General features: G+C 48.0%; 1 protein-coding gene across 1 annotated transcript in view; it reads left to right on the forward strand.

The window, feature by feature from the left end:
• The first annotated feature begins 1592 nt into the window (after positions 1–1592).
• Positions 1593–26910, forward strand: part of LOC126063002 (zinc phosphodiesterase ELAC protein 2-like) — a 31645-nt gene continuing 6327 nt past the window's right edge. Inside the window, exons 1-19 of the mRNA XM_049861081.1 lie at positions 1593–1907; positions 2723–2773; positions 2904–2974; positions 3729–3793; positions 5301–5358; positions 6405–6473; positions 8261–8380; positions 14927–14985; positions 15340–15398; positions 15494–15566; positions 16222–16334; positions 18139–18234; positions 19226–19364; positions 19450–19535; positions 21539–21657; positions 22928–23024; positions 24575–24713; positions 25223–25261; positions 25393–25502. Coding sequence (XP_049717038.1) covers positions 1681–1907; positions 2723–2773; positions 2904–2974; positions 3729–3793; positions 5301–5358; positions 6405–6473; positions 8261–8380; positions 14927–14985; positions 15340–15398; positions 15494–15566; positions 16222–16334; positions 18139–18234; positions 19226–19364; positions 19450–19535; positions 21539–21657; positions 22928–23024; positions 24575–24713; positions 25223–25261; positions 25393–25502 — 1790 coding nt within the window. The 5' untranslated portion in view covers positions 1593–1680. The remainder of the gene's footprint in view (positions 1908–2722; positions 2774–2903; positions 2975–3728; positions 3794–5300; positions 5359–6404; positions 6474–8260; positions 8381–14926; positions 14986–15339; positions 15399–15493; positions 15567–16221; positions 16335–18138; positions 18235–19225; positions 19365–19449; positions 19536–21538; positions 21658–22927; positions 23025–24574; positions 24714–25222; positions 25262–25392; positions 25503–26910) is intronic.

The following is a 26910-nucleotide window of genomic DNA, read 5'->3' on the forward strand; positions in this document are numbered from 1 at the left end:
CAAAAGTGGCTGCAGCAGTATATCCACAGAGAACTGCCAGAAATTCAGGCCGGATTCAGAAGAGGACTTGGAGCCAGGGATATCATTGCTGTTGTCAGATGGATCCTGGCTGAAAGCAGAGAATAACAGAAGGATGTTTACCTTTGTTTTATTGACTATGCAAAGGCATTCAACTGTGTGGATCGTAACAAACTACGGATAACACTGCGAAGAATGGGAATTCTTCTAAGGAGCATTCTGGTTGTTCTTCTAAGACAGGTTTGTTCATTCTTTTGGTAGTCCATGGTATATTCAGTATTCTTTGCCAACACCACAATTCCAAGGTGTCAGTTCTTCGGTCTTCCTTATTCATATGCTTTCACAGGCATATGATGTGATGGAAATACCATGGCTTGGGTCAGGCGCACCTTAGTCTTCAAGGTGACATCTTTGCTCTTCAACATTTTAAAGAGGTCCTTTGCTTAGAAGCAAGGATGGGGAGACTGCATCTTATGTACTTTGGACATGTTATCAGGAGGCATCAGTCCCTGGAGAAGATCAGGCTTGGTAAGGTAGAGAGCCAGCAGAAAAGAGTAAGACCCTCAACCAGATGGATTGACACAGCGGCTGGAACAATGAGCTCAAGTGTAACAATAATAAGGATGGCGCAGGACCAGACAGTGTTTCCTTCTGTGGTGCCCAGGGAACAGACTCGAAGGCACCCAACAGCCTAACAGCAACACCTTCGCTACTCTGACCTGGGAGAACTGGGGGCAAGGCCCAAGAGGAGGCTGATTTTAGGAGCCACCAAGAAAGTATTTCATTGAGCATGAGGGAATCCAGGAGACTTAACTGCTCCAACCTACTGTCAAGTGAGAGAAAGCGACTCTGTGCCCACCAGATAAGCGGGAGGGTCTAGCTCTCCTTCAAAAACGATATTCTAATCACGTGCACGGGGCCCTGGTGGCACAGCGGTTAAGAGGTACGGCCGCTAACCACAAGGCTGGCAGTTCGAGTCCAACAGCCATTCCTTAGAAACCCAAGGGGGCAGTTCTCTGTCCTATAGGGTCGCTGTGAGTCGGGATCGACTCGTCAGCAATGCGTTTTAATCACGCGGAGACAGAGTTGTCTCTCAGTCTCTGCTTCTGGGCAAGAACTATCGTTTGAAACATGTATCCTTAAGTTTTACAACGGAAATAAAAATCAGCTAAAGCTCCTAAGCGTTAGCGCTAAATAATTTATCTCCTTACATTTACTTCTCATAACAGCGATATTAAGTGGTTATTGAAGATTTAAAACTCCAAGAGGCTGACTTGCCTAGAAGTACAGCTCCTAATTGGTGGAGGCGGGACTCGAACCGCCCAGCGCCACTCCAAACTCCAAGCTTTTTCAGGCAAGGCGCTTCCGGAAGTCCCGCCCCCGGTGCGGGCTTACGTCGCGAAAAGGCCGAATCGGAGGAAGCAGGAAAGGGAAGAGGGGCGGCGGCTTAGGACCCTCTAGCCTTCCTCCTCTCTATAGCCCCCGCCCGTGACAAGGCCCGAGCGGCAAGGCTCCTCGCTATTGGATGCGCTGCCTCGAGTAGGCGGGCCTCGCCGTTCGCGGCTTGCTGATTGGCCAGACCCGCCATGGGAGCGGAGCGGCGGTACTCGTGGCCGCCGACGGTGGTGCCGGGCCTTTCCGAGCTCCGAGGGACGCAGGTGCATGTGGGCTCTACGCTCGCTGCTGCGGGCCGCGGCTGGGGGCACCATGTCGCAGGGGCCCGCCCGCCGCCAGCGGCCGGCCAAGGACGCGCTGCGGCACCTACGCACGCGGGAGAAGCGTGGTCTGTCGTGGGAGCCCGGGGGCCCGAACACCGTGTACCTGCAGGTGGTGGCGGCCGGCAGCCGGGACGCGGGCGCTGCGCTCTATGTGTTCTCCGAGTACAACCGGTCAGTGCGCCGCGCTGGGCACACGGCCGGGCCTGGCGGCGCCCGCTGACCCGGCTCCGCCCCAGCCCAGCCGGCCGGGCCCTCTGTGCTGTACAGCCCGGGGCCATCGCAGCACCTCTCTGGGCTTGTGTTTTCTCTGCCCGTGTTGTTTCCTTACCCGCGTGGGATCCCACTGTTGGCGCGGTTCTGGGCCTTTTCGGGGGTGGGGGGGGGCGGTCCTAGATTCCTGACCTGTGTGCGCCAGTGAAGAAGCCCTGGTGCCGCAGTGGTTAAAGCGCTTGACAGCTAACCGAGAAGTCGGCGGTTCGAAATCACCAGTGGCTCGGCGGGAGAAAGATGTGGCAGTCAGGCTTCCGTAGAGGTTTACAGCTTTGGAAACCACGTGGGGTCGCAATGAGTCGGAATGGACTGGATGGTAGTGGATGGGCATGTCCATATGGTTTCCAGGGGTCCTTGGAGAACTTTGGTTTCCCTAAGCCTCCTCTTCCCAACCCGTTTGGTTTCTGGGTATTAGCACATCCTGAGCGGTACCTTCTTCCCTGCACCCAAGGCAGGGGCCTCCTAGTCCGTGGGCGGGGTTGACAGGTCTGGTGAGGAGGTGATGGGGAATGATCCATCTGGCCCCAGCACCATCTATCCCACCCCCCGCAACCCTCCCTGCCTCTGCTGAAAAGGGTTCAAAATCCAGCAGAAATGCAGGCTGATGGTACAACATAGGCTTTTTAGTTCAGAGTCTATAAAAAGGTATCTGATTGGTGTCAAAGGTCTCACAGAGAAGAATCTTCTGAGTATTTTGGGTAACGTTTGTCCTGCAGGTATCTCTTCAACTGTGGAGAAGGTGTCCAGCGACTCATGCAGGAACACAAGTGAGTCAACCCTTTTTTTCTGGGGTGGGGGTGATTGTGAGGTTTGAAAGCTGAGGTGAGGGGTGGGAGTGTTTTTATAACATAAGTGGTCCCTGGTCATTTTATTTTGCTCAGATGTCTTCTCTCTTAGGCTGAAGGTTGCTCGTTTGGACAACATATTCCTGACACGAATGCACTGGTGTAATGTTGGGGGGCTGTGTGGTAAGTATGGTCTTTCTAGGGTCAGAGGTTGGAGGGGAGTCTTGTGATTTTAACCTGCCTCGCCCTTCTTCTGCCAATCCTGGGGGCTCAGAGGAGCTGAAATTCTTTCTGTGCCAGCCTAGTCAGCTGCAGCTTGGAGCATCAAAAGCTGTGACTCAGAAGAGCGGATTTTACCATGGATACAGCCTCCATGTTGAAGTGGATTTTAATGTGGTTACCATCCACTTGGTTTCTTGGGTTGCTGGGCCAGAGATCTGTGGTAGTGAACTGGGTAATATAGAAGAGGTGATTACAGTGAATCTGTTTATGTTGAAATCACTGGCAGCCACACATAGACACCCAGTATCCAGATTACCCTGTTACTCATCTCTGTTTTCTAGGAAGGCCGAGACTGTTACAGCCAAGTTCTGTAAGCTCCACAATGTGCTAGGAGGGAACGGAGCTTTGGACCCATTCAGGACTGAGATTAGGGCCAGGGTGCAAAATTTAAGGACACTCCTTCACTTGTACAACCCTGAGAGGGAGCACCTCCTTAAGTTGTACACCCTAGACACCAGCCCCGCCCAGAGGCACTTAGTCATGTCTGATGGCCTCATACCTCAGGCTAGCATCACTTCTGCTCTGCATACTTCTTGATGGCCATAGAGAAGTTGGCATAAGAACAAGTAGATAAATCGCTGGATAAGTGAGGGCTCTTCCTCCTGGTCGTGACTGTGGATCACTTGAGGTGCTGATTTTTTTCATCCTTTTTTAGGAATGATTCTCACTTTGAAGGAAACGGGGCTTCCAAAGTGTGTGCTTTCTGGACCTCCACAACTGGTGAGTGTCTCCTGACTCAGCTTTCAAAGTCCAGCCGTGTCCCTTCTTAATGTTAGTGACAATAATTTACTTTCGTTTCTGCGAAGTGGTCTTTTATTGAGATAACTGGTAGTGTAGTAGTTGAACACTTCACCTTGCAAGTTGAATAGACCTGAGCTCAAAATATTGAGTGACCTTGAATGACTTGCTTCACTTCTCTGACTCTCAGTTTCTTCATCTATAAAATGGTTATAATGTTTCAGAGTTGTTGTTAAGGCTCAAATGAAATAGCACATATAAAGCACTGAATCACTTCACTAGGTGTTTGGCACAAGTAGGCACTCAGGAAATGGTAGCTCTTGTTCTGTATTTATTAAGTTTTAGACATCGTCATATCTTCCAGACCAGCCACTTGTGTGAACTTGTGCACAAGAGAGCTTGTGGGCACATCGTTAATGCCAAACCTATTGAATGCAGCTGCTCACTTCCCAGTTCTTAGGAAGAAAGGCAGTTAATCACCGAGCCCGGTTAATTCTGTCTTCAAAATACATCAGATTCATCCATTTGTCTCTGTCTCATCAAAGCCTTCATAATTTTTCACCCTGTCTGCTACAGTAGCCTTCCCTATCCAGGCTTGTCTCTAGTCTGTCTGCCACACAGCAGCCAGTGTGTAGGCACGTTACTTCCCAGTCTAAAACCCGGCACTGGCTTTCCATTGCATTACAACCCAAACACCTTAATATGGTTACATTCCCCATGCTTCCCTCTGTATCCTGGTCACCAAGCTGCAGCTACATTGCCAGCTCCTAGCTATTCTAACCTTCTTCTCCCCAGTGAAGCCCCTTCCCATCTCAGGCTTTCATCCACGTGTGAGTTCTTTCTAGAGTGCTCCTTACAGGGTCCCTGCGTGGCACAATGGCTAAGTGTTCGACCATTAACTGAAAGATTGGTGGTTCAGACCTACCTGGAAGTGCCTCGGAAGAAAAGCCTGGCAACCTTCTTCTGAAAGATCACAGCCTTGAAAGCCCTATGGAGCAATTCTCTGAAACAAATGGGGTCGCCATGAGTTGGAACTGACCCGACAGCAGTTGGTTTAGTTTGCCTGGTTTTGAGTGCTCCTTCCCTTGCCTCTCAGCCTCTGCCTGTACCCTAACTGGTCCTTCAGGGCTCAGGTGAGAGGCTGTTTACTCTGCAGACACCCCTGACTCTGCAGAAACATTGGCTCCCTTCAGCCTCCGTCTTTTCATTTTCTGGCAGAGCAGTTACCACAGTCCCATTAAGTGGTAGTTGGAGTTATCCTTTGTTTAAATTTTGCCTCCTCCACTAAATTCTAGACTTTATGGGGGCTAAATCCTCGGCATGTAACATGTAGCGGGCCCTTTAAGTAAATGTTTGTACAAATGAAGTTCAAAGTATGTATTAGAATCTGTTTTGTATGGCACCTATTGATTGCTTTATGGACTGGAACACATTGCTCTGTTCTGCATTTGTGCGCTTGTAATCACTCTTTGCCTTTTTTGTTTTTCAGGAAAAATATGTTGAAGCTATCAAAATATTTTCTGGCCCACTGAAAGGAATAGACATGGGTATGTCTCCAACAGTGACTCATTATCCCCCATTTCTTTCCCATATATGCTCTAGCCTCCCAAATTACAGCCCATAAAAACTGACCCACATCAAACCTTAAAATCAAACTCTTCAACATTGGGGGAATTTTCCAAATATTGCCTGAAGCACTTTCTGTGCCTCTACTTCATACCAGCAAACTACAGGCTAGATAGGCAGGAGTGATTTAAAAATGCGTGTGTGCTGTGTCGCAGTTCCCATTCGGGCACTGAGGCCCTTTCCTTGGTCCTGGTTGTGGTTCTGATGGTTGATTTTCCGTGAGTTCCTTGCAGAGGGAAGAGGGATGTGAGCGGAGGAATGTAAAGGTTTCCTGTTCTTTGTACACTGAGCTTCAGCTGTAGCTGTGCTGGCAGCGGATGGCCTCTTGATGGGAAGACACACAACCACAGATGTGGGCAGGGCTCTCTTCTTAGGATTTGTGCACATCTTTGGGTTGTGAATGCTCCTGTTAGTAGGGGCGTTGATATGTCAAAAGGTATTAAAAATCCAGGTGCTGCTGAGTCACTTCCGACTCATGGCGACCCTGTGTCAGAGGAGAACTATGCTCCGTAGGGTTTCAATGGCTGGTTTTCTGGAAGTAGATCACCAGGGTGGGTGGACTTGAACCTCCAGCCTTTCGGTTAGCAGCTTACTGCATTACTGTGTGCACCAGCCAGGGTCTCCTCAAATGTATACTGGCTCTTAGAGTTGAGAGGATGGATTTTTCGGCCTCTCAATGCTGTGTGTTAACTTGTGCCTGTTCAATGAGAATTGGTTTCTTTCTAAAGGCGAGTCACTAATCATGATAACATGTTTTTCTCTTGGATGTAGTAAATGTTAAAAGCTGATGAAAACGTTTTTGTTTCTTTTCTAAAAATTGTAATCTACTCAGAAAATCTCATTTTAGGGACAAAGTTTACCAAAAATGCAAGGAAATTGAGTTGCTTGTGGCTAGTAATCTTGGAAATTAATTTCGCGACATCTTTGCTAATGCACCCCCGTTTTTTGTTGCCACTTTATCACTTAGCTGTGCGACCCCACTCGGCGCCAGAATACAAAGACGAAACCATGACGGTTTTCCAGATTCCCATACACAGTGAGTATGAAATCAGACTCTGAGAAGGAGGGTGTAGGTCCTAGGTCGTAAGGCAGGAAGATGCGGGTGCAGGTAGAAACCGTTAGAGTCCTTGCACTGTGTGCCCTGTGTGGAGCACGATGCGGAAACTTAGCAGAGGAGCTGAGATGGCATCGCTGCCCTGGAGGAGCTATGGTCCTGTGGACAACGCCTGTAACTCATGTGTAGTGGCAGTGATGGTGCTTTGGAATGGGACAGATGCTTGTAACTTACGTATATTGACAGTGAGGTGCTTTGGAATGGGATAGACGCCTGTAACTCAGGTGTAATTGCAATGACGGTGCTTTGAAATGGGACAGCTGCATGTAATTCACCTATAATGGCAGTGACGGTGCTTTGGAATGTGACAGACGCATGTAACTCACGTGTACTTGCAATGACAGTGCTTTGGAAATTGACAAACACATGTAACTCACGTGTAATGACAGTGAGGTGCTTTGGAATGGGACAGACACCTGTAAGTCATCTATAATGGCAGAGATGGTGCTTTGGAGTGTGACAGATGCATGTAAGTCCCGTGCAATGGCAGTGAGGTGCTTTGGAATGTGACAGATGCCTGTAACTCGTGTAATGACAGTGACAGTGCTTTGGAATGTGACACCTGGAGCCCTGTCAGAAAGTGGACTGCTCTCAGGTTACACGTTCATTGCATGGTGTTTGTTTGCCACAGCTGTAAGTACCTTCCTTTGAGAGGATCTGGCGAGATGTGCAGGTGAACACTGAACATGGATAATGGCATCCTACAAGAAGTTAGGGTCAGAAGCTCCTGAGAGCATTCTCAGGCACCAGGGCCTGCCATGTCAGTGTTGTCCTGAGTCTGGCTGCCACATTCTGTATCAGGCCTTACTTGGATGTGGATTGAATCCAGGGCAGTCGGTGCCTTTCCTTGACCATGCTAACTGGTATGCTACTTATCTAGGGGTATGGATGAGCACAGCCAAGAAGGCCAGAGAAGTCCCAAGCCTGCCGTAGATGAGGCTTATGTTGTCACTAGGGTGGGACGAGGGAGGGAGGGAGGAGAGGAGGTGGCCAGAGGGAAGGAGGTGGCCAGAGCAAAGGCACAAGTACGTCTTGGCCAGTGAGAGGGTGAGTCTAGCTGAAACTCTCCTTGCCTGATCACGCTGGGCCAGATGTTCTCTCTGACCTGCCTGCAGCCTGCCTCCATGCCCCAGCCCATCCGTGTCCCCCTGCTCTTCATGTCTAGCACCCTTTCTTCCCTCCAGGGCCCTGAGCAGTTTACGTTTATATGCGTTTGTGATCATGCCTGCCTAGCTCAGTTTTGCTGCTGATTGTTGCCCTGATTCCCTGTGGACATGGAGGAACAAGCAGGGCTTCTCTTGAGACCAGCAGCTGTGCTCCAGCTTCTCAGAGCACTGCGTTATTACTTTCACCTTGAGATTTAACTGCAAACTAGAACGCTTCTCAAAGCGGGGGAATAACCTTCAGACCTAGGTCTGTTTATTTACAGTGATGAAAACATATAAACCAGCCTGTAGCCTTCATGCTTTTTAGTCAGCAAACACCATTGAGTTCCTACTACAGACAAGGCTGTGAGATGTGCAGAAGTGTAAGGATGAGTAAGACGTAATTACTATGCAGACTGGGTGGGGAGGTAACTAGTTATTTTCTCCTCTGATCAAAAGTGTGCTGAATTTAATTGGCTTTCTGGCATTGGTACACGTGAACATCTGGGCTTCGGCTGTGAGCTCACTGTGTGTGGTGTGTAATTTGTTTCCTGTACCGACCAGGTGAGCAGAGCTGTAGAGACCACCAATCAGCCCAGAGACCAGAAAGACCTCTCGGCAGACTCAGTCCAAAGCAGCCTTCAAACTCTGGATCAGCTAAAAATGAGCAGCACCTTCCAGATGGTAATGACACTTAAAATAGGGCACGGGAAGGGGCTTCCGTCTGTCTCTGTGACGCTCTGACTGGAATCACTATCATGAGGAGCGATGTGTGTAAGAGCAGACAAGTGCTCTCCCTGTGACGCTCTGACTGGAATCACTGTTGTAAGGAGTGATGTGTGTAAGAACAGACTCGCTCTCTCCCTGTGACGCTCTGACTGGAATCACTGTCATGAGGAACGATGTGTGTACGAACAGATGCGCTCTGTCCCTGTGACGCTCTGACTGGAATCACTGTCATGAGGAGCAATGTGTGTAAGAACAGACACGCTCTCTCCCTGTAACCCTCTGACTGGAATCACTGTCATGAGGAGCGATGTGTGTAAGAACAGACACGCTCTGTCCCTGTGATGCTCTGACTGGAATCACTGTCATGAGGAGCGATGTGTGTAAGAACAGACACGCTCTGTCCCTCTAACCCTCTGACTGGAATCACTGTCATGAGGAGCGATGTGTGTAAGAACAGACACGCTCTGTCCCTGTGACGCTCTGGCTGGAATCACTGTCATGAGGAGTGATGTGTGTAAGAACAGACAAGTTCTCTCCCTGTGACGCTCTAACTGGGATCACTGTTATAAGGAGGGATGTGTGTAAGAACAGACACGCTCTCTCCCTGTGATGCTCTGACTGGAGTCACTGTTATAAGGAGCGACATGTGTAAGAACAGACACGTTCTCTCCCTGTGGCGCTCTGACTGGATCACTGTGATGAGCGATGTGTGTAAGAACAGACACGTTCTCTCCCTGTGACGCTCTGACTGGAATCACTGTCATAAGGAGCGATGTAAGAACAGACGCGCTCTTTCCATGTGATGCTCTGGCTGGAATCACTGTCGTAAGGAGCGATGTGTGTAAGAACAGACATGCTCTCTCCCTGTGACGCTCTGACTGGAATCACTGTCGTAAGGAGTGATGTCTGTAAGAACAGACACGCCCTCTCCCTGTGACGCTCTGACTGGAATCTCTGTCATGAGGAGCGATGTGTGTAAGGACAGACACGCTCTCCCCCTGTGACGCTCTGACTGGAATCACTGTGATGAGGAGCGATGCGTGTAAGAACAGACATGCTCTCTCCCTGTGACGCTCTGACTGGAATCACTGTCATGAGGAATGATGTGTGTAAGAACAGACACGTTCTCGCCCTGTGACGCTCTGACTGGAATCACTGTCATGAGGAATGATGTGTGTAAGAACAGACACGTTCTCGCCCTGTGACGCTCTGACTGGAATCACTGTCATGAGGAGTGATGTGTGTAAGAACAAACAAGTTCTCTCCCTGTGACGCTCTAACTGGGATCACTGTTATAAGGAGCGATGTGTGTAAGAACAGACACGCTGTCTCCATGTGACGCTCTAACTGGAATCACTGTCGTAAGGAGTGATGTGTGTGAGAACAGACACGCTCTCTACCTGTGACGCTCTGACTGGAGTCACTGTCATGAGGAGCGATGTGTGTAAGAACAGACACGTTCTCTCCCTCTAACCCTCTGACTGGAATCACTGTCATGAGGAGCGATGTGTGTAAGAACGGACGTGCTCTTTCCATGTGACGCTCTGGCTGGAATCACTGTCGTAAGGAGCGATGTGTGTAAGAACAGACATGCCCTCTCCCTGTGACGCTCTGACTGGAATCACTGTCATGAGGAGTGATGTGTGTAAGAACAGACACGCTCTCTCCCTGTGACGCTCTGACTGGAATCATTGTTGTAAGGAGTGATGTGTGTAAGAACAGACACGCCCTCTCCCTGTGACGCTCTGACTGGAATCACTGTCATGAGGAGCGATGTGTGTAAGAACAGAAACGCTCTCCCTGTGACACTCTGACCGGGATCACTGTCATGAGGGGCGATGTGTGCAAGAACAGACACGCTCTCTCCCTGTGACGCTCTGACCGGGATCATTGTCATCAGGAGCGATGTGTGTAAGAACAGACGCGCTCTGTCCCTGTGACGCTCTGACTGGGATCGCTGTCATGAGGAACGATGTGTGTAAGAACAGATGCGCTCTGTCCCTGTGACGCTCTGACTGGAATCACTGTGATGAGGAACGATGTGTGTAAGAACAGACATGCTCTCTCCTGTGACGCTCTAACTGGGATCACTGTTACAAGGAGCGATGTGTGTAAGAACAGACATGTTCTCTCCCTGTGACGCTCTGACTGGAATCACTGTCATAAGGAGCGATGTAAGAACAGACGCGCTCTTTCCATGTGATGCTCTGGCTGGAATCACTGTCGTAAGGAGCGATGTGTGTAAGAACAGACACGCCCTCTCCCTGTGACGCTCTGACTGGAGTCACTGTCATGAGGAGCGACGTGTGTAAGAACAGACACGTTCTCTCCCTGTGACGCTCTGACTGGAATCACTGTCGTAAGGATCGATGTGTGTAATAACAGACATGTCACCCATGGCATGTGGGGAGAACGAGAGAGGCTGCGGCAGCCTCTAAGGTCAGTCTGCAGACCTGGGGATGCCCAGAGCTTTGCACTGACTTTACCAGAGGTGGGCACGGCCCGGCAGGTCGTAGTTTTCATTAATGCAGCTTCATTTTCAATGAGAAGCTGTACCTGCTAAGCTGACAAAACGTTCATACCAGTGAATGGTCAGCACCTTTTCTTTCAGAATGACAACCTGTGGGGAACTTACTTAAAATTCCAAGATTAGGGTCTCAAAGGGGTGAGACTGCTTAAGAATGCTCTTGTCCAGGAAAGCATGTTAGTTCCCTTTTTGTCCCAAGGTTTTCTGTCTGACGACCAAGAAGAGGCCGACCCTATGTAAGCGGTCCTTTTTTGGATAACACGGGGTGGGGGAGAGTGATACCCACATGTTCTGTGCAGGCCATTTTTTTTTTATGATTTTATTGTGCTTTAAGTGAAAGTTTACAAATCAAGTCAGTCTCTCACATATAAACTTATATATACCTTACTACATACTCCCATTTACTCTCCCTGTAATGAGTCAGCCCACTCCCTCCTTCCAGTCTCTCCTTTCATGACCATTTTGCCAGTTTCTAACCCCCTCTACCCTCACATCTCCCCTCCAGACAGGAGATGCCACCATAGTCTCAAGTGTCCGCCTGGTGCAAGTAGCTCACACCTCACCAGCATCCCTCTCCAACCCATTGTCCAGTCCAATCCATGTCTGACAAGTTGGCTTTGGGAATGGTTCTGGTGCTGGGCCAACAGAAGGTTTGGGGACCCTGACTGCTGGGATCCTTCTAGTTTCAGTCAGACTATTAAGTCTGGTCTTTTTGAGAATTTGGGGTCTGCATCCCACTGTTCTGCTCCCTCAGGGGTTCTCTGTTGTGTTCCCTGTCAGGGCAGTCATCGGTTGTGGCTGGGCACCATCCAGTTCTTCTGGTCTCAGGATGATGTAGTCTCTAGTTCATGTAGTCCTTTCTGTCTCTTGGGCTCGTAATTACCTTGTGAGCTTGGTGTTCTTCATTCTCCTTTGATCCAGGTGGGTTGTGACTCATTGATGCATCTTAGATGGCCGCTTGTTAGCATTTAAGACCCTAGACGCCACACTTCAAAATGGGATGCAGACTGTTTTCTTAATAGACTTTATTTTGCCAGTTGACTTAGATGTCCCCTGAAGCCATAGTCCCCAAACCCCAACCCTTGCTCTGCTGACCTTCGAAGTATTCAGTTTATTCAGGAAACTTCTTTGCTTTTGGTCCGGTCCAGTTGTGCTGACCTCCCCTGTATCGAGTGTTGTCCTTCTTTCATCTTCTTATCTACTGTCTAATCAGTAAATAACCCTCTCCTACCCTCCTTCCCACCCCCCTCTCGTAACCACAAAAGAATGTGTTCTTCTCAGTTTAAACTATTTCTCAAGATCTTATAATAGTGATCTTATACAATATTTGTCCTTTTGCATGTGACTAATTTCACTCAGCATAATGCCTTCCAGGTTCCTCCATGTTATGAAATGTTTCACAGATTCCTCACTGTTCTTTATCAACGCGTAGTATTCCATTGTGTGAATATACCATAATTTATCCATCAGTTGATGGGCATCTTGGTTGTTTCCATCTTTTTGCTATTGTAAACAGTGCTGCAGTAAACATGGGTACGCATATATCTGTTTGTGTAAAGGCTCTTATTTCACTAGGATGTATTCTGAGGAGTGGGATTGCTGGGTCGTGTGGTAGTTCTATTTCTAGCTTTTTAAGGAAACGCCAAATTGATTTCCAAAGTGGTTGTACCATTTTACAGTCCCACCAGCAGTGTATAAGTGCTCCAGTCTCTCCACATCCTCTCCAACATTTATTATTTTGTGTTTTTTGGATTAATGCTAGCCTTGTTGGAGTGAGATGGAATCTCATTGTAGTTTTAATTTGCATTTCTCTAATGGCTAATGATCGAGAGCATTTCCTCATGTATCTGTTAGCCGCGTGAATGTCTTCTTTAGCAAAGTGCCTGTTAATATCCTTTGCCCACTTTTTAATTGGGTTGTTTGTCTTTTTGTGGTTGAATTTTAGCGAAATTATGTAGATGTTAGACATCAGGTGCCGTTTGGAGATGTCGTAGCTGAAAATTTTTTCCCAGTCTGTAGGTTGTCTTTTTACTCTTTTGGTGAAGTCTGTAGATGAGCATAGGTGTTTGATTTTTAGGAGCTCCCAGTTACCTGGTAGCTCTTCATCGTTTTTAGTAATGTTATGTATTCTGTTTATGCCTTGTATTAGGGCTCCTAATGTTGTCCCTATTTTTTCTTCCATGATCCTTATCGTTTTAGACTTTATGTTTAGATCTTTGATCCATCTGGAGTTAGTTTTTGTGCATGGTGTGAGGTGTGGGTCCTGTTTCATTTTTTTGCAGGTGGATATCCAGGTATGTCAGCACTATTTGTTAAAAAGACTATCTTTTCCCCAATTAACTGACACTGGGCCTTTGTCAAATATCAGTTGCTCATATGTGGATGGATTTATATCTGGGTTCTCAATTCTTCCATTGGTCTATGTGTCTGGTGTTGTACCAGTTACTAGGCTGTTTTGACTACTGTGGCTGTATAATATGTTCTAAAATCAGGAAGAGTGAGGCCTCCCACTTTGTTCTTCTTTTTCAGTAATGCTTTACTTATCCAGGGCTTCTTTCCCTTCCATATGAAGTTGGCGATTTGTTTCTCCATCACACTGAAAAATGTAGTTGGAATTTGGATCGGAAGTGCACTGTATATATAGATGGGTTTTGGTAGAACAGACATTTTTATAATGTTAAGTCTTCCTATCCATGAGCAAGGTATGTTTTTTCCACTTATGTAGGTCCCTTTTAGTTTCTTGCAGTAGTACCTTGTAGTTTTCTTTGTATAGGTCTTTTACATGTCTGGTAAGATTTATTCCTAAGTATTTTATCTTCTTGGGGGCTACTGTGAATGGTATTGATTTGGTCATTTCCTCTTCGATGTTCTTTTTGTTGGTGTAGAGGAATCCAACTGATTTTCGTATGCTTATCTTGTAACCTGAAACTCTGCTGAACTCTTCTATTAGTTTCGGTAGTTTTCTTGAGGATTCCTTAGGTTTTCTATGTATGAGATCATGTTGTCTGCAAATAGAGATAATTTTAGTTCTTCCTTGCCAATCTGGATACCCTTTATTTCTTTGTCTAGCCTAATTGCTCTGGCTAGGACTTCCAGCACAATGTTGAATAAGAGCGGTGATAAAGGGCATCCTTGTCTGGTTCCCGTTCTCAAGGGAAATGCTTTCAGGCTCTCTCCATTTAGAATGATGTTGGCTGTTGGCTTTGTATAGATGTCCTTTACTATGTTGAGGAATTCTCCTTCTATTCCTAATATGCCGAGAGTTTTTATTATGAATGGGTGTTGGATTTTGTCAAATGCCTTTTCTGCATCAATTGATAAGATCATGTGGTTTTTGTCTTTTGTTTTATTTATATGGTGGATTACATTAATGGTTTTTCTAATATTGAGCCAACGTTGCATACCTGGTATAAATTCCACTTGGTCATGGTGGATTATTTTTTTTGACAACGTTGTTGAATTCTATTGGCTAGAATCTTGTTGAGGATTTTTGCATCTATGTTCATGAGGGATTTAGGTCTATAGTGTTTTTTTCTTTTTTTTTTTTTTTTTTTTGGTGTCTTTACCTGGTTTTGGTATCGGATATGCTGGCTTCATAGAATGAGGTAGTATTCCATCCTTTTCTATCTGCAGGCCATTTTTATTGTCCATGCTATTTCACATATTCTGATACTTATTTCTGTTTTTCTCTCTTTTACATAAAATGTGTTTTGATTTGTTTTTTAGTTTCACTTGCCATTCTACTATTTTTGTGGTAGAGTTTTGTGTTTTACTCAACCTCAACTTAAGTACTCGTAGAGGAAAAAAAAAAGGCTGCTTGAGAATGTTAGTATATTCTTTGACCTTTGTATTGGGAAGGTTTTGTTCATTTAATTTTTACTTAAAGTCAAATTAGGTATCAGATTATCATCTATTTGTGAAACCTATGCAAACTTCCCATTTACCTTGTTATAACCAAGTATGTTTTTCGTCAGGTGTTAGCCAGAAAATGGATGGCAGGGACCCTTCCTTGGTAGTAGCTTTTGTGTGTAAGGTAAGAGAACTTTTCTGTTGGGTTTTAAGGGAACAGTGCACGTGGTAGCTAGCATGTGGGTAGTCGACAGGCTCCGATTAGCACTTGTTCAGTGAATTTCTTCAGTTTCAACTTGAACTTGCATAGGAGCAATTGATGGTCTGTTTTGAAGCTTTTAATACTAAAGTGTTTCAAAACAGATCACTTCTTCAGAATGTATATACCTGTATATACTTTCTTAAGGGAGTAATCTTTATTTTAAACTGTAAATCATTTAGGGGGGAAAAAAACAGGTTAGTACACTTCTAAGAAAATTGACTTAAACCAAGCTGCTCCATTAGTACTGACGTTACATCTGCGTTCTCTCCATTGCAGCTTCACATGAAGAAAGGAAAGTTCTTGGTGCTCAAAGCAAAGGAGCTGGGCCTCCCAGTGTAAGAGCCAGAGACACGGCTGTAGGGGAATGGGTGGGCTTTCCTCTGCTCATAAACAGTCCTCATCTCACAGAGGTCTTCCCTCTTTATTTCAGGGGGACGGCTGCCATTGCTCCAATCATCACCGCTGTGAAGGATGGCAAAAGTGTTACTTTTGAAGGAAGAGAGGTAAGACTCCTGGTTTTCTTTCATGATGTTTCCGTAGTTACAGGTAGGGCCAGGAACACTGCAGAGATTCACTACCTAGTTCAGGCCCCACAGACTACTTCCTGGGGCAGTGGAACCGCTTGGCTGGCTGTCACTTGGCTAAGCGATGAAGTGAGATCTGTAGTCAAGAGGTGTCCTGCACATCGCCTCTGGCTGCTTTGTGTACTTCCATAGGTTCTGATTCTGCTGGTCCTTCTTCTGAGAGGTGGATCGCCTTCCCTTGTACTCAAGCTCAGGGCAGTGTCTAGCAGTGTGTCCTGTAAGGAGGGACTGGCACACACCTCAAAGAGATGTTTTCTTTACCTGTGTCTAAGGCGGGTAGGGTCAGTGGCCACAGACCAAATAGAGTCCTGGCAGGACTGGCTCTGCACACTATAGGTGTGAACCGCCTCCGGCAGCTCGTTCCTGTCTGCTCAGTTATAAATAGAGGGAGCAGGAGGGCATGGGTGATGATCCTTAACGCTGGCTCTGTGCTGTGTGGACTTGGCTCAGCCTTGCTGAAGTGGGATTGGGTCATGGTCTCAAGTGTGTTGAAGGCCATCTTGATTTGCCCATGAGCTGTGACTCTGCCCTGGGAAGGCACCATGACCCAGTATTGGCTTATTTAATTTTGCAGATTTTGCCTGAAGAGATCTGTACCCCTCCAGATCCTGGTCTTGCTTTTGTTGTGGTAGAGTGTCCAGATGAAGGGTTCATACAACCCATCTGTGAAAACGCTGCCTTCCAGAGGTAAGGAGGGGTCTCGGGGGTGCGAGAGGCCCAGCCCTGCCTAGATGGGCTTCTTGCCTGGGTGGTGCTGCCTTCAGAAGCCATTATGCTGAGGTGGAGGCTCCTGCCTGAGAGCCGGTCATACTGGCAGGATTTACGTTGCCTGGTGAGAGTCAGTGAGCACTGGGGTGCATGCAGCCTTGAAGTGAAATTAGAAAAAATGGAAAACCAGAGACCACTGTGCACTAGAAAGTCCACAGTAAATTCTAGAACTCTGGACTGGATTCTAACTAATACTCAAAATACCGTTCTTTGTATTATTCTAACCTACCTGAATTTTCTTATGTTTACCTACATTGAACAACTCAGATAGATCAGATGTGTTTGAGACGGCCTTGGTGAAGGGTCTGTGGAGGGATGGAATCACAGCCTGGGAGCAGACCTGAGTGCTCTCGTGTTTGGTTCTCCAGAATGGCTTGTCAGCTTTGCAGTTTAGCTTTAACCCTAGGTGGACTCTGACCCACACGTCTGTGTCTTAGCCTTTCTCCCATTCTTAATGGTTTATTCTATTTTTTTTTCCTGTTCCTCATTTTTTTTTTTATATGTATTTTTTCACTTATTTGATTCTTATTAGCACAATAGACCCTTTTTCTGTGGGGAGATCCAGGCACCCTGATGCACAGGTTTTGTGTTTGAACAGAGCCATGGGCAGCGGTGCTGTCAGGCCCCTCCTGTGAGTGAGCTGTGAGCCTCCTGTGCACCGGACATTGCTCTCAGCTTCAGGGCACGGCTTGTGTGTGGCAGGGGAAGGCTCTATGAAAATAGCTAGCTTTTTTTTTTAAAGGAACTGGAACAAGTTGAGTTTTTTTTAAATAATTTTTATTGTGCTTTAAGTGAAAGTTTACAAATCAAGTCAGTCTCTCACACAAAAACCTGTATACACCTTGCTATACACTCCTAATTACTCTCCCCCTAATGAGACAGCCCGCTCTCTCCCTCCACTCTCTTTTCTTGTCCATTTCGTCAGCTTCTAACCCCCTCCACCCTCTCATCTCCCCTCCAGGCAGGAGATGCCAACATATCTCAAGTGTCCACCTGATCCAAGAAGCTTACCCCTCACCAGCATCCCCCTCCAACCCACGGTCCAGTCCAATCCATGTCTGAAGAGCTGGCTTTGGGAATGGTTTCTGTCCTGGGCCAAAAGAAGGCCTGGGGGCCATGACCACCGGGGTCCTTCCAGTCTCAGTCAGACCATTAAGTCTGGTCTTATGAAAATTTGGGGTCCGCATCCCACAGGAACATGTTAATGAGTTTTAATCAGCATGTTACGTCGTTTTCTGTGTGGTGGAATTAGAGAGCGTTTTGATTTTTTCTACCTGTGTCTCAGGTCCTCTGGAAAGCCACACCAAGGTGGAATTAGAAGTGCTAGAGATTCCCTGGGGAAACGCCTGTGAAAGTCGCAGGGGTGGAGAGAGCAGGAGTAGAGGGGAGGGCCTTTGTGCACTTTGCAGGTCTGGCCTCTGTGAAAGGAGGGATGGCAGGAAGAGCAACAGCTGCAGCATGGCCCTGAGAAAGGTCCTGCTGCGCCAGGGAGCAGTGGCCCAGCTTGGTGCCCTGCTGTGCCTGCGCTCTGCAGGGAATAGCCGGGCAGAGTGTGGCCTGGCCCAGAGGGCTGTCAGCTCGCTGCTGCACCCATGGCAGGGGCTCTTGGGAAGGGAGAGCTGGGGCGTGCCTCCCAGCCTGGCACAGTCTGTCTGCACAAGTTCTGTATTCTCTCCTTGAGTTCGTGTCACTTTACAAAGTAAAACCCCACTCTTCCTTCCAGGTACCAAGGGAAGGCTGATGCCCCTGTGGCCCTGGTGGTTCACCTGGCCCCAGAATCTGTGCTCTTGGACAGTAGATATCAGCAGTGGATGGAGAGGTATGGAGCCCTGCCCAGCGGCTCACAGGGCAGCTGTGCTGGTTGTCCAGGAGTTCCCATTGCTCCTTCCTTCTCGCTGTGTTTACTCACGTGCTACCTACCCGTCCTTCAGCCCCTGCTGCATGTTCTCAGGCCCCAGCTCTCTGGGATGACCGCCTTCTTGGAAGTCCAGGAGCACCCCTTGTACCCCTCCTGTGAGGAAATCCTGCCCCAGGGTGGCAGAGTGTGCATGTGTCTGTGTGCAGCTTGGCTATGGCAAGAGTTCAATTTCACACCGATACGTACTCTATACTCAGCCTCTGAACAAATACCGCCTTTTTGTTGATGATTTTACATGTGAATCCTAAAGAATCGACTGGAGAGCATACAGTGATAGCTTCTGTTTATCGAGTGCTTGCTGTGTGTCAGGCAGCATGTTAAGTACTTTATAGTTCTATTTTGTTTACTTTAATCTTTAGATGCTACCCAAATTTAGTAAGTGGAAAGAGTGTTTGTTTTACTTTTTTCCTCTTGGCTTCGTCGGCCAAGGCTGGCGTCAGGTGGGCAGGATTCTCTGAGTTAAACTTAGGGGAGAGAGTAAGCGTGGGTCTACTCCTGCCTCCCCTCCTGTTTCTCCCCATACATCTCCCTTCATCTCCCTCCCCATAAGCCCGGCAGTCTCTTGCTGCTCAGCTCTCTCCGTTCCTGTAGGGCTTGAGTCTTAACATACACTCTCTGCTTTCCTCTCACTGTGCCTTTTCTGCTTCCATCCCATTCTCCATTTTGTTTTTGCATCACTGTCGATAGGCCCAAACATCTTCATTTTTCTTGTTTTTCCCAGCACTCTTCTCAGCACATCCTGAAGACAGCAGGTGTGTAGAGACAGAAGGAGCAGAATTACGTTTGGCCATTTTGTCCCTGACATTCTGTGAACACTTCCTAATCCCCAGTGCTGCCCACTAGATGAAATGTCCCCTAAAGCGTGCTGCCAACGGCGGGTCTTTTGTCTTAGGTTTGGGCCTGACACGCAGCACCTGATCCTGAATGAGAACTGTACGTCAGTTCACAACCTCCGCAGTCACAAGATTCAGACGCAGCTCAACCTCATCCACCCCAGCATCTTCCCCCCGCTCGCCGACCTCCGCCATCAGGTAGCGTCACAGGGTAGCCCGGTTGGCTCGGCTCCTGCACTTTCTTTGTCCCCATGGAGCGTGTTTGTGTTTCTGTCTCTTCCAGGGAGAAGGTACTGCCTTCCGCGTGCCCGCCATGCGGGCTGAATGTCTCCTCAAATATCAGCTCCGGCCCAGGAGGGAGTGGCAGCGGTCAGTGCGGGGCGAGCCAGTGTCATGGCCGTGGTTGGGTCAGCAGACTTTCTGTATAGGCCTGGATAGAAAATATTTTAGGCTTTGTGGGCCATTCTGTCTCTGTCGTAACTCTTCATCTGCCATTGTAGCTGCAAAGAGCCACAGAAAGCACATAAATAAAGGGATATGGCTGTGTTCCAACACTGAGTTACAAAAACAGACTGACCCTAGTCCAGGTTGAGGTGGGGGGACTGGGGCCAGCGACTGTCCTTCTCTACAGCTGTTCCCCTGGTTAGTAACAGCGATACACGCTTCTTGTTTTACTACATAGAAAACAGGGGACGGGTGAGGAAGCAGATCAGGCACCCAGAATCGCATCACCCAGAGATAACGATTGTTGATATGTTTTTGACTTTGTCTTGGTGAGGCTGGAGTAGAAAAACGTCTTCTCCTGCATCATTAGTCTCCAGTAATGAGGTTTTTTATTGGTATTTCAGGAAGGGAGGTTTACTTATTTGGGATGTTACCGAGTCTTAGCTGTTTTTCTGAAACAGTAAATGTCTTTAATATAAAGGTATGAATGGAACTCTGTTCCCTTAGGGTAATTCCTAGACGTGGGATTGCTGGATCAGAGTGAAAGTTTTTTAAGATGTTTGAGCCATATAAATTGTTGTCCGGGAAGGCTCTACCAGTTTGTATTCCAGCTAGTAATGTGAGAAAATGCCAGAGGTCTTTATTTTAATTTTTAAAATCTGAATCTTGAATAATTTGAAGTTCCCTGTCTGCTCCACAGTGTCTGCATTAGGATAGACCGTGTTCTGCAGTATTACTGGATGTGTGTGTGCTCCTGTGGCTGAGCTGTCAGGCTCTTTAAGAACTATGTGGTAGCGTGATTGAGGACAACACACGACGACATCCTGGGGTTGAAGAGCCTGTTGGCCCTTTGTCAACATCTGCACAGGCTGGTCTCCAAACCAGTGACTAACAACCTAGCAACATGCGGATTCACTGTGTACTTGTTAAAAAATACAATCCCTGGGTCCTGCCCCAGGCCTAGAAACCCTGGGGACGCAGTGGTTAAGAGCTACAGCTGCTAACCGAAAGGTCGGCGGTTTGAATCCACCAGGCGCTCCTTGGAAAGGGGCGGGTCTACCTGGTCCTATAGGGTTGCTATGAGTTGGAATCCTTGATGGCAACATTCTTCTTTTTTTTTGGCCCCCCCCCCCCAAAATCAAATCCAAATCCATTGCGGTTGAATCAATTCTGGCTCATAGCGACCCTACAGGACAGCGTAGAACTGCCCCACAGGGTTTCCAAGGAGCACCGGCTGAATTAGAATCCTGAGGGTTAGGCCAGGGACTCGCTCAAGCTCCCAGGTGCTTTTAATGGCCGGCCAGGTTGAAGATTCACTGGTCCAGGGCCTCGCTCCTCAGTGTGGTCAGGACCAGCATCATCTGGGGTCCTGCTAGAAACGCTGAATCTCAGCACCCCCAGCCCCAGCCCCCGAATCAGGCTCTGCGCTTTAATAAGGTTCCCAGTTGAATAGTAGTGCGCATTAAGAGCCACCGCTCTCAGGCTGTGCTTCTCAGCCCTGGACGATTTCCCCCCGGGGACACTGGGCATTTCTGAAGACTTTTTCATTACCACAGCTGGTGGGGGCACAGGTGCTACTGGCATTTAGTGAGAAGAGGCCAGGGATGCTGCTGAACATCCTACAGTGCACAGGACAGCCCCCACAAAGAAGTGTCCCCCTCAGACGTCATTCGCCGGGAGTTCACAAGCCCTGTCTAGTGTGCAGAGCGTCCTCTAGCTGTCAGGCTCTGAGGCTGAGTGGTGCTCTGAGGAGCTGAGCTGTACAGAACTTACTCTGACGCCCGATGCTTAGCTGAGAAAGGCTCCAAAAGGCAGTAGAACAGAATTGCTTTCTGCAGATTGTTTCCATGAATTTATTCAGGATATTTAGCTTGGTTTTGCTTGAGACCCTCTTCCACCTTGGTCACCTGAGAGCTTTCTCTCTGCAGGGATGCTGTTCTTACTTGCAATCCTGATGAATTCATAGCTGAGGCCCTGGAGCTCCCCAACTTCCAGGAGAGCGTGCAGGAGTCCAGGAAGAGTGTGCAGGATGGTCCCACCCCAGCTGGTGAGCAGGAGCCCACTGACGGCCTCTCCCCTGGCTCTGCCCTCCCTCATGGGCTTCATGGTATTGCAGAGTCCTTCCAAGGCACATTCTACCCTGATTTATTTCTTTAATGTAGTGTTTCTCTGCTTTGGCTATACGTTAGAATGATGCAAGGAGGCGGGACGCTTTAAAAATACCAGCACCTGCCCCATCCCAGACCAATTAAACCTGGTTCTAGGCCTGGATCTAGTCCTGGGTCTAGTCCTGGATCAGTCCTGGATCTTGTCCTGGGTCTAGGCCTGGATCTAATCCTGGGTCTGGGCCTAGATCTAATCCTGGGTCTAGGCCTGGATCTGCTGATACGTATCCAAGGAAGATACTAGCCCACTCACCTTGTTTGGTCGTAAGTGCCCCATCAGGAAGTGGTCCAAGGAAGTGCCTGACTTCTGCTCTTTTCGTCAGTTTTCCTAGTATTTTTTTCAACTAATGATAGAAGGAGAACGCTGAATAGAAGGTGGGTTTGGTGGTTTAATCTAGCCAAATGATAGTTCACCAAACTTCACTCTCTCCTTGGAGATCAGAACCAGGCAATCTGAGGTCCAAGTCCGAGCAGTGATGGCTACATTTTCCACCCCCCAGGGATCGCTTTCCTGTATGTGTTACGGAAAGACTTCCCTGGTGTATTTCCTTTGTGTATCTGAAAGATCACTGAGATCACAGGACACTTGGCAAATGTTCCCACTGGGCCGCACAGGCAGTGTGAAGCCACAGAAGGGTAGGGAGCAGCCTTTGGAAGTGTCAGACCTGTCCGAACTGGAATCCTGGCTCTGCCCCTCACCATATCTGAGGCTCAGGAAAGACCTGTAAAATGAGACCTCACCTACGTGGCAGGCTGCTGGGAGGATTGACATGAAGTACAACACACAGAGTGTAGTCAGCTGGACACAAGGTGATACCAGCTCGGAAAGTAAAGAAGTCCTCCTTTTTTAAAATTAAAGCATTAGCTAGAGCAGTTCTTTTGCAGAAAGGACTGCAGGATTGTTTTTCTCAGATAGCCCTTCACTCACAATAGGGTGTGGCCTCCAACCCAGAGGAGGAGGAAGTCCTTGTGAAAGGGTCCTGGGATGGTCAGTCTGTCTCTGCTTACTTCCTGGTTCCTGGAGCTGGATTGCCCTCTTGGGAAGATGAACTTCGTGCTTCAGCCTGCCCTTGACTATGCCCGTGCCATGGCTGAAAGCCAGCTCATTTCTGACCAGAAGAAATGGACTGTCTGACATGTGTTTTTCCACAGAGAAAAGCAGCCAGTATCCAGAAATAGTCTTCCTCGGAACAGGGTCTGCCATCCCGATGAAGATCCGAAACGTCAGTTCCACACTTGTCAACATAAGGTATTACTGCTCTTCCAGCAAATGCCTGTTCATCAAGGAGTGTGCTAATGTTTTAAGCAAAAGTCCTGCCCCATCCACCAGGCTAATCTGAAAATGGGACTGAATAAGACCCTGTCAGCTTGGCATCTTGGCCGGATTGCCCTGGAAGAGGATCATAGCCATTAATGTATTTTATAGACTTAACGGCTGACTTACCCTTCTGGGAATCACCAAAAGTTGTCCCCCAGCATGCCAGGCACAGTGCTAAGAGATTTTCACACTAAGCCTGTGACGTGGTAACTACCTGTTTTGTCAGCGAGTAAACTGATGCTCAGGGCGGTTACCCGCTCCGGCCCCACAGCTGTAGTAGCAGATCCGGAGTCTGAACTGGTCTCTCTCAATCACTGCTTGTCTTGTCCCTCCAGCTACTCATTGCTGGAATCTTAGAAAAGCTTTTGGAGTTGACACGTTGATTTTGTATTCAGCCCCCTTGCTGGGCTCTCCTTACATGTTTCTTTAGTGGATACTTTTGGTTTTATCTGGTGTCATTTATCTGCACAGAGGTTCATCAGAGACATTTGAAAATGCACAGCGTGCCTCTGCAGATGCACACACTAAGGGGGTGCGGTTGTGAAATACCAGGTTCGGTTTTAAGCTTGGCTCTGTCGTCTTTGATGCCAGCGATAGGTCATAATCCGATAATGCGTTACACATGCATCTCTCGTGACCGAGGAAGTGCAGCAGAGCTGCTGTGGGTGGGCTGGCCCCAGAGAAGAGGCACTTCTCTGGCTGCTGACCCAGAAGCCCCTGGAGCGGCCGGTGTGCCTGCTGGAGTTATCTGCAGGCACTGTCGCCGGCTGGCTTTGCCCACCCCCACTCTGGCATGTCCTGGACTCCAAGGGTTCTCTCTGAAAAGAGGGTGACCCCTCCCAGTCTCCAGGGCACCTCCTGGAGAAGGACATGCCTGACAGGTTTGAAACGACCATGTCCATCTCAGCACAGGTTCTGAGCTGGCTGAGCATCAGAACAGCCTGAGAATTGTGTCAGAGCAGAGCCCTCTGAGCCCTGCCCGAGAGCAGCTCAGTCAGGAACTCAGGGTGGCATCCGGGCATCATGTTCCCAGGCCTGCCGCACACGAGCTTTGAGAAGGCCCTGAAGAGGGGACTGAGCACAGGCTCCCCGGGCACAGTGCCTGTCTGGTATTACCAACAGGCTGTACCACATTCCACCCAAATAACCAGACATGCCGTGTTACCCTGACATGTTTTTGCCCTCCCATTCTACCACAAACTCTCTTCGTTTTTCTGATATCCAGCATTTGTATGGCTGTGTATACCTGAAAGGACTGTAAGGTTCCGTTATGGGTAATTCTTTCATGTAGAGGATGGACATCTAAAATTGCCTTTGTAGTTGAATCATTGGCTTTTATCTAAGTTCCTCAAAGAAAAAGCCTGAGAGAGGTTGTGGAAGACAGGAATTACCACAGCGGCTTCCTGCCTTAGAATGAAAACCTTTCTCTAAAGTGTAAGGAGCCCTCTCCTGTGGTGGTGAATCTGTTGTGCTCTCTCTAGCTCTGACAGGTCCCTGTTACTGGACTGTGGCGAAGGCACGTTGGGGCAGTTGTGCCGTCACTATGGTGATGAGGTGGACAGGGTCCTGGGCACGCTGGCTGCCGTGTTTGTGTCCCACCTGCACGCAGACCACCACACGGTGAGTGCTGGGCCGGAGGCGGGCAGCTTTGTTTACCCAAGCTTTCCAGCCACTTTCTGTTTTTTTCCCAGACCCAAACTTGCCTGAAGCTTTTGTCTTTTACCTCCTAGTTAGGAAGAGGTCTTTTACAAAACCCAGCAGCCATTCTGCTCAGTTAAAACATTTCTTGTTTTCATGCAGTAGTAAGGGTCTTGCCTTTTCACATAATTTTGAGTTCACATGTAACTTTGATCCGGGGTCCAAGACTTGGCTGTGAACCATCAGTGGGGCATCTCAGATGACACTCAAGGTCCTTACCGGGGTCTCCCTTCCTTGCCAACACTGATCACATTGTTTTCTACCTGTTAACATTTCGGTCCACATGAGCCAAACCCCACTGTGGCAATGTTACAGGGATGGTGTTTGATAGAAAGCTAGGAACTATCGCGAGATGATAACTCCAGAACCATAACAGGAAAGAAGATAAGAGTTGGAATGTGGTTAACCCACGTTTTGTTTTTACTTCTCAGGGCTTATTAAATATCCTGCTGCAGCGAGAACGAGCTTTGGTGAGTGTGACCCTTGATTTTACTGGCATTCTGAGTCTCATAATCACCATACCTCCTGCCATTCCATATTTTTTTTTTTTTTTTTTGAGGTGTTTTGCAGTTGATATGATTCTCTGATTCCTCTGTTTCAGGCGTCACTAGGAAAGCCATTGCACCCCTTGTTAGTGGTTGCCCCCACCCAGCTCATGGCCTGGCTCCAGCAGTACCATTACCAGTGCCAGGAGATTCTGCATCATGTCAAGTGAGTGTCCGGGTGGGCCTGACCACCAAGACTGTCGTCTCCTGCCTCCTCCTCCTCAGCAAGCTCAAGTTTGATCCTGGGGACAGTGCATGCTGCCCCCTGCAAGCTTACCTTCATCCCAGAGTGCAGAGATGGGGTAAATGCTTTGACTCGAAAACAGAAGCCATTAGGTGGTTCTCAGTTAAATGGTTGTTTTCTTTGAAGCATTTTTTTCTCAACACTTATTTTCATCCTGTGCTTGTTTCTGTACTTTTTGCCAACATTCCTCCATGAAATGGCTCCAGGGCTGGGTACGTGGATAGTGACTAGCACAGAGACCATCCATTCCTGGCGGATGAAGGGGAAGTTCAAGAGAAAGGCAGCCCCCATCTGAAATTGTCCATGGCCTGCTTGAAAAGGGCCCTCTGTGGCCTCAGCTGAGAGCATGGTCATCTGTCATGTGGCTTGCAGTGACCCGAGGGTTTGCATCTGGTTTATTTTATTCGAGTACTCTTTCCTTGATTAGTGACTGCCATTTAAATTGCGTTTCTTCATAAGAATGATTCTGGAGGTCTCCGATGAGAGACTTGAACGTTTTTTTTTTTTTTTAATTGTGCTTTAAGTGAAAGTTTACAAATCAAATCAGTCTCTCATACAAAAATTTATATACACCTTGCTATATACTCCTAGTTGCTCTCCCCCTAATGAGACAGCACGCTCCTTTTTTCCACTATTTTCGTGTCCATTCGGCCAGCTTCTGACCTCCTCTGCCCTCTCATTTCCCCTCCAGACAGGAGCTGCCCACATAGTCTCATGTATCTACTTGAGCCAAAAAGCTCATTCTTCACCAGTATCATTTTCTGTCCCATATTCCAGTCCAATCCCTGTCTGAAGACTTGGCTTTGGGAACGGATCCTGTCTTGGGCTAACAGAAGGTCTGGAGACCATGACCTCCAGGGTACTTCTAGTCTCAGACCATTAAGTCTGGTCTTTTTATAAGAATTATAAAAGCATCCCACTGCTTTCCTGCTCCCTCAGGGGTTCTCTGTTGTGTTCCCTGTCAGGGCAGTCATCGGTTGTAGCTGGGCACCATCTAGTTCTTCTGGTCTCAGGCTAATGTAGTGTCCGGTTTATGTGGCCCTTTCTGTCTCTTGGGCTCATAATTATCTTGTGTCTTTGCTGCTCTTCATTCTCCTTTGCTCTAGGTGGGTTGAAACCAACGGATGTATCTTAGATGGCCGCTTGCCAGTGTTTAAGACCCCAGATGCAACAGAATATTTCCTTAATAGATTTTTTTATGCCACTTGACCTAGATGTCCTCAGAAACCATGATCCCCAAACCCCTGCCACACTGGCCTCTGAAGCGTTTGGTTTATTCAGGAAACTTCTTTGCTTTTGGTTTAGTCCAGTTGTGCTGGCCTCTTCTGTA

Source organism: Elephas maximus, chromosome 19, assembly GCF_024166365.1.
Source record: "Elephas maximus indicus isolate mEleMax1 chromosome 19, mEleMax1 primary haplotype, whole genome shotgun sequence".
In the NCBI taxonomy this organism is placed as follows: Eukaryota; Metazoa; Chordata; class Mammalia; order Proboscidea; family Elephantidae; genus Elephas; species Elephas maximus.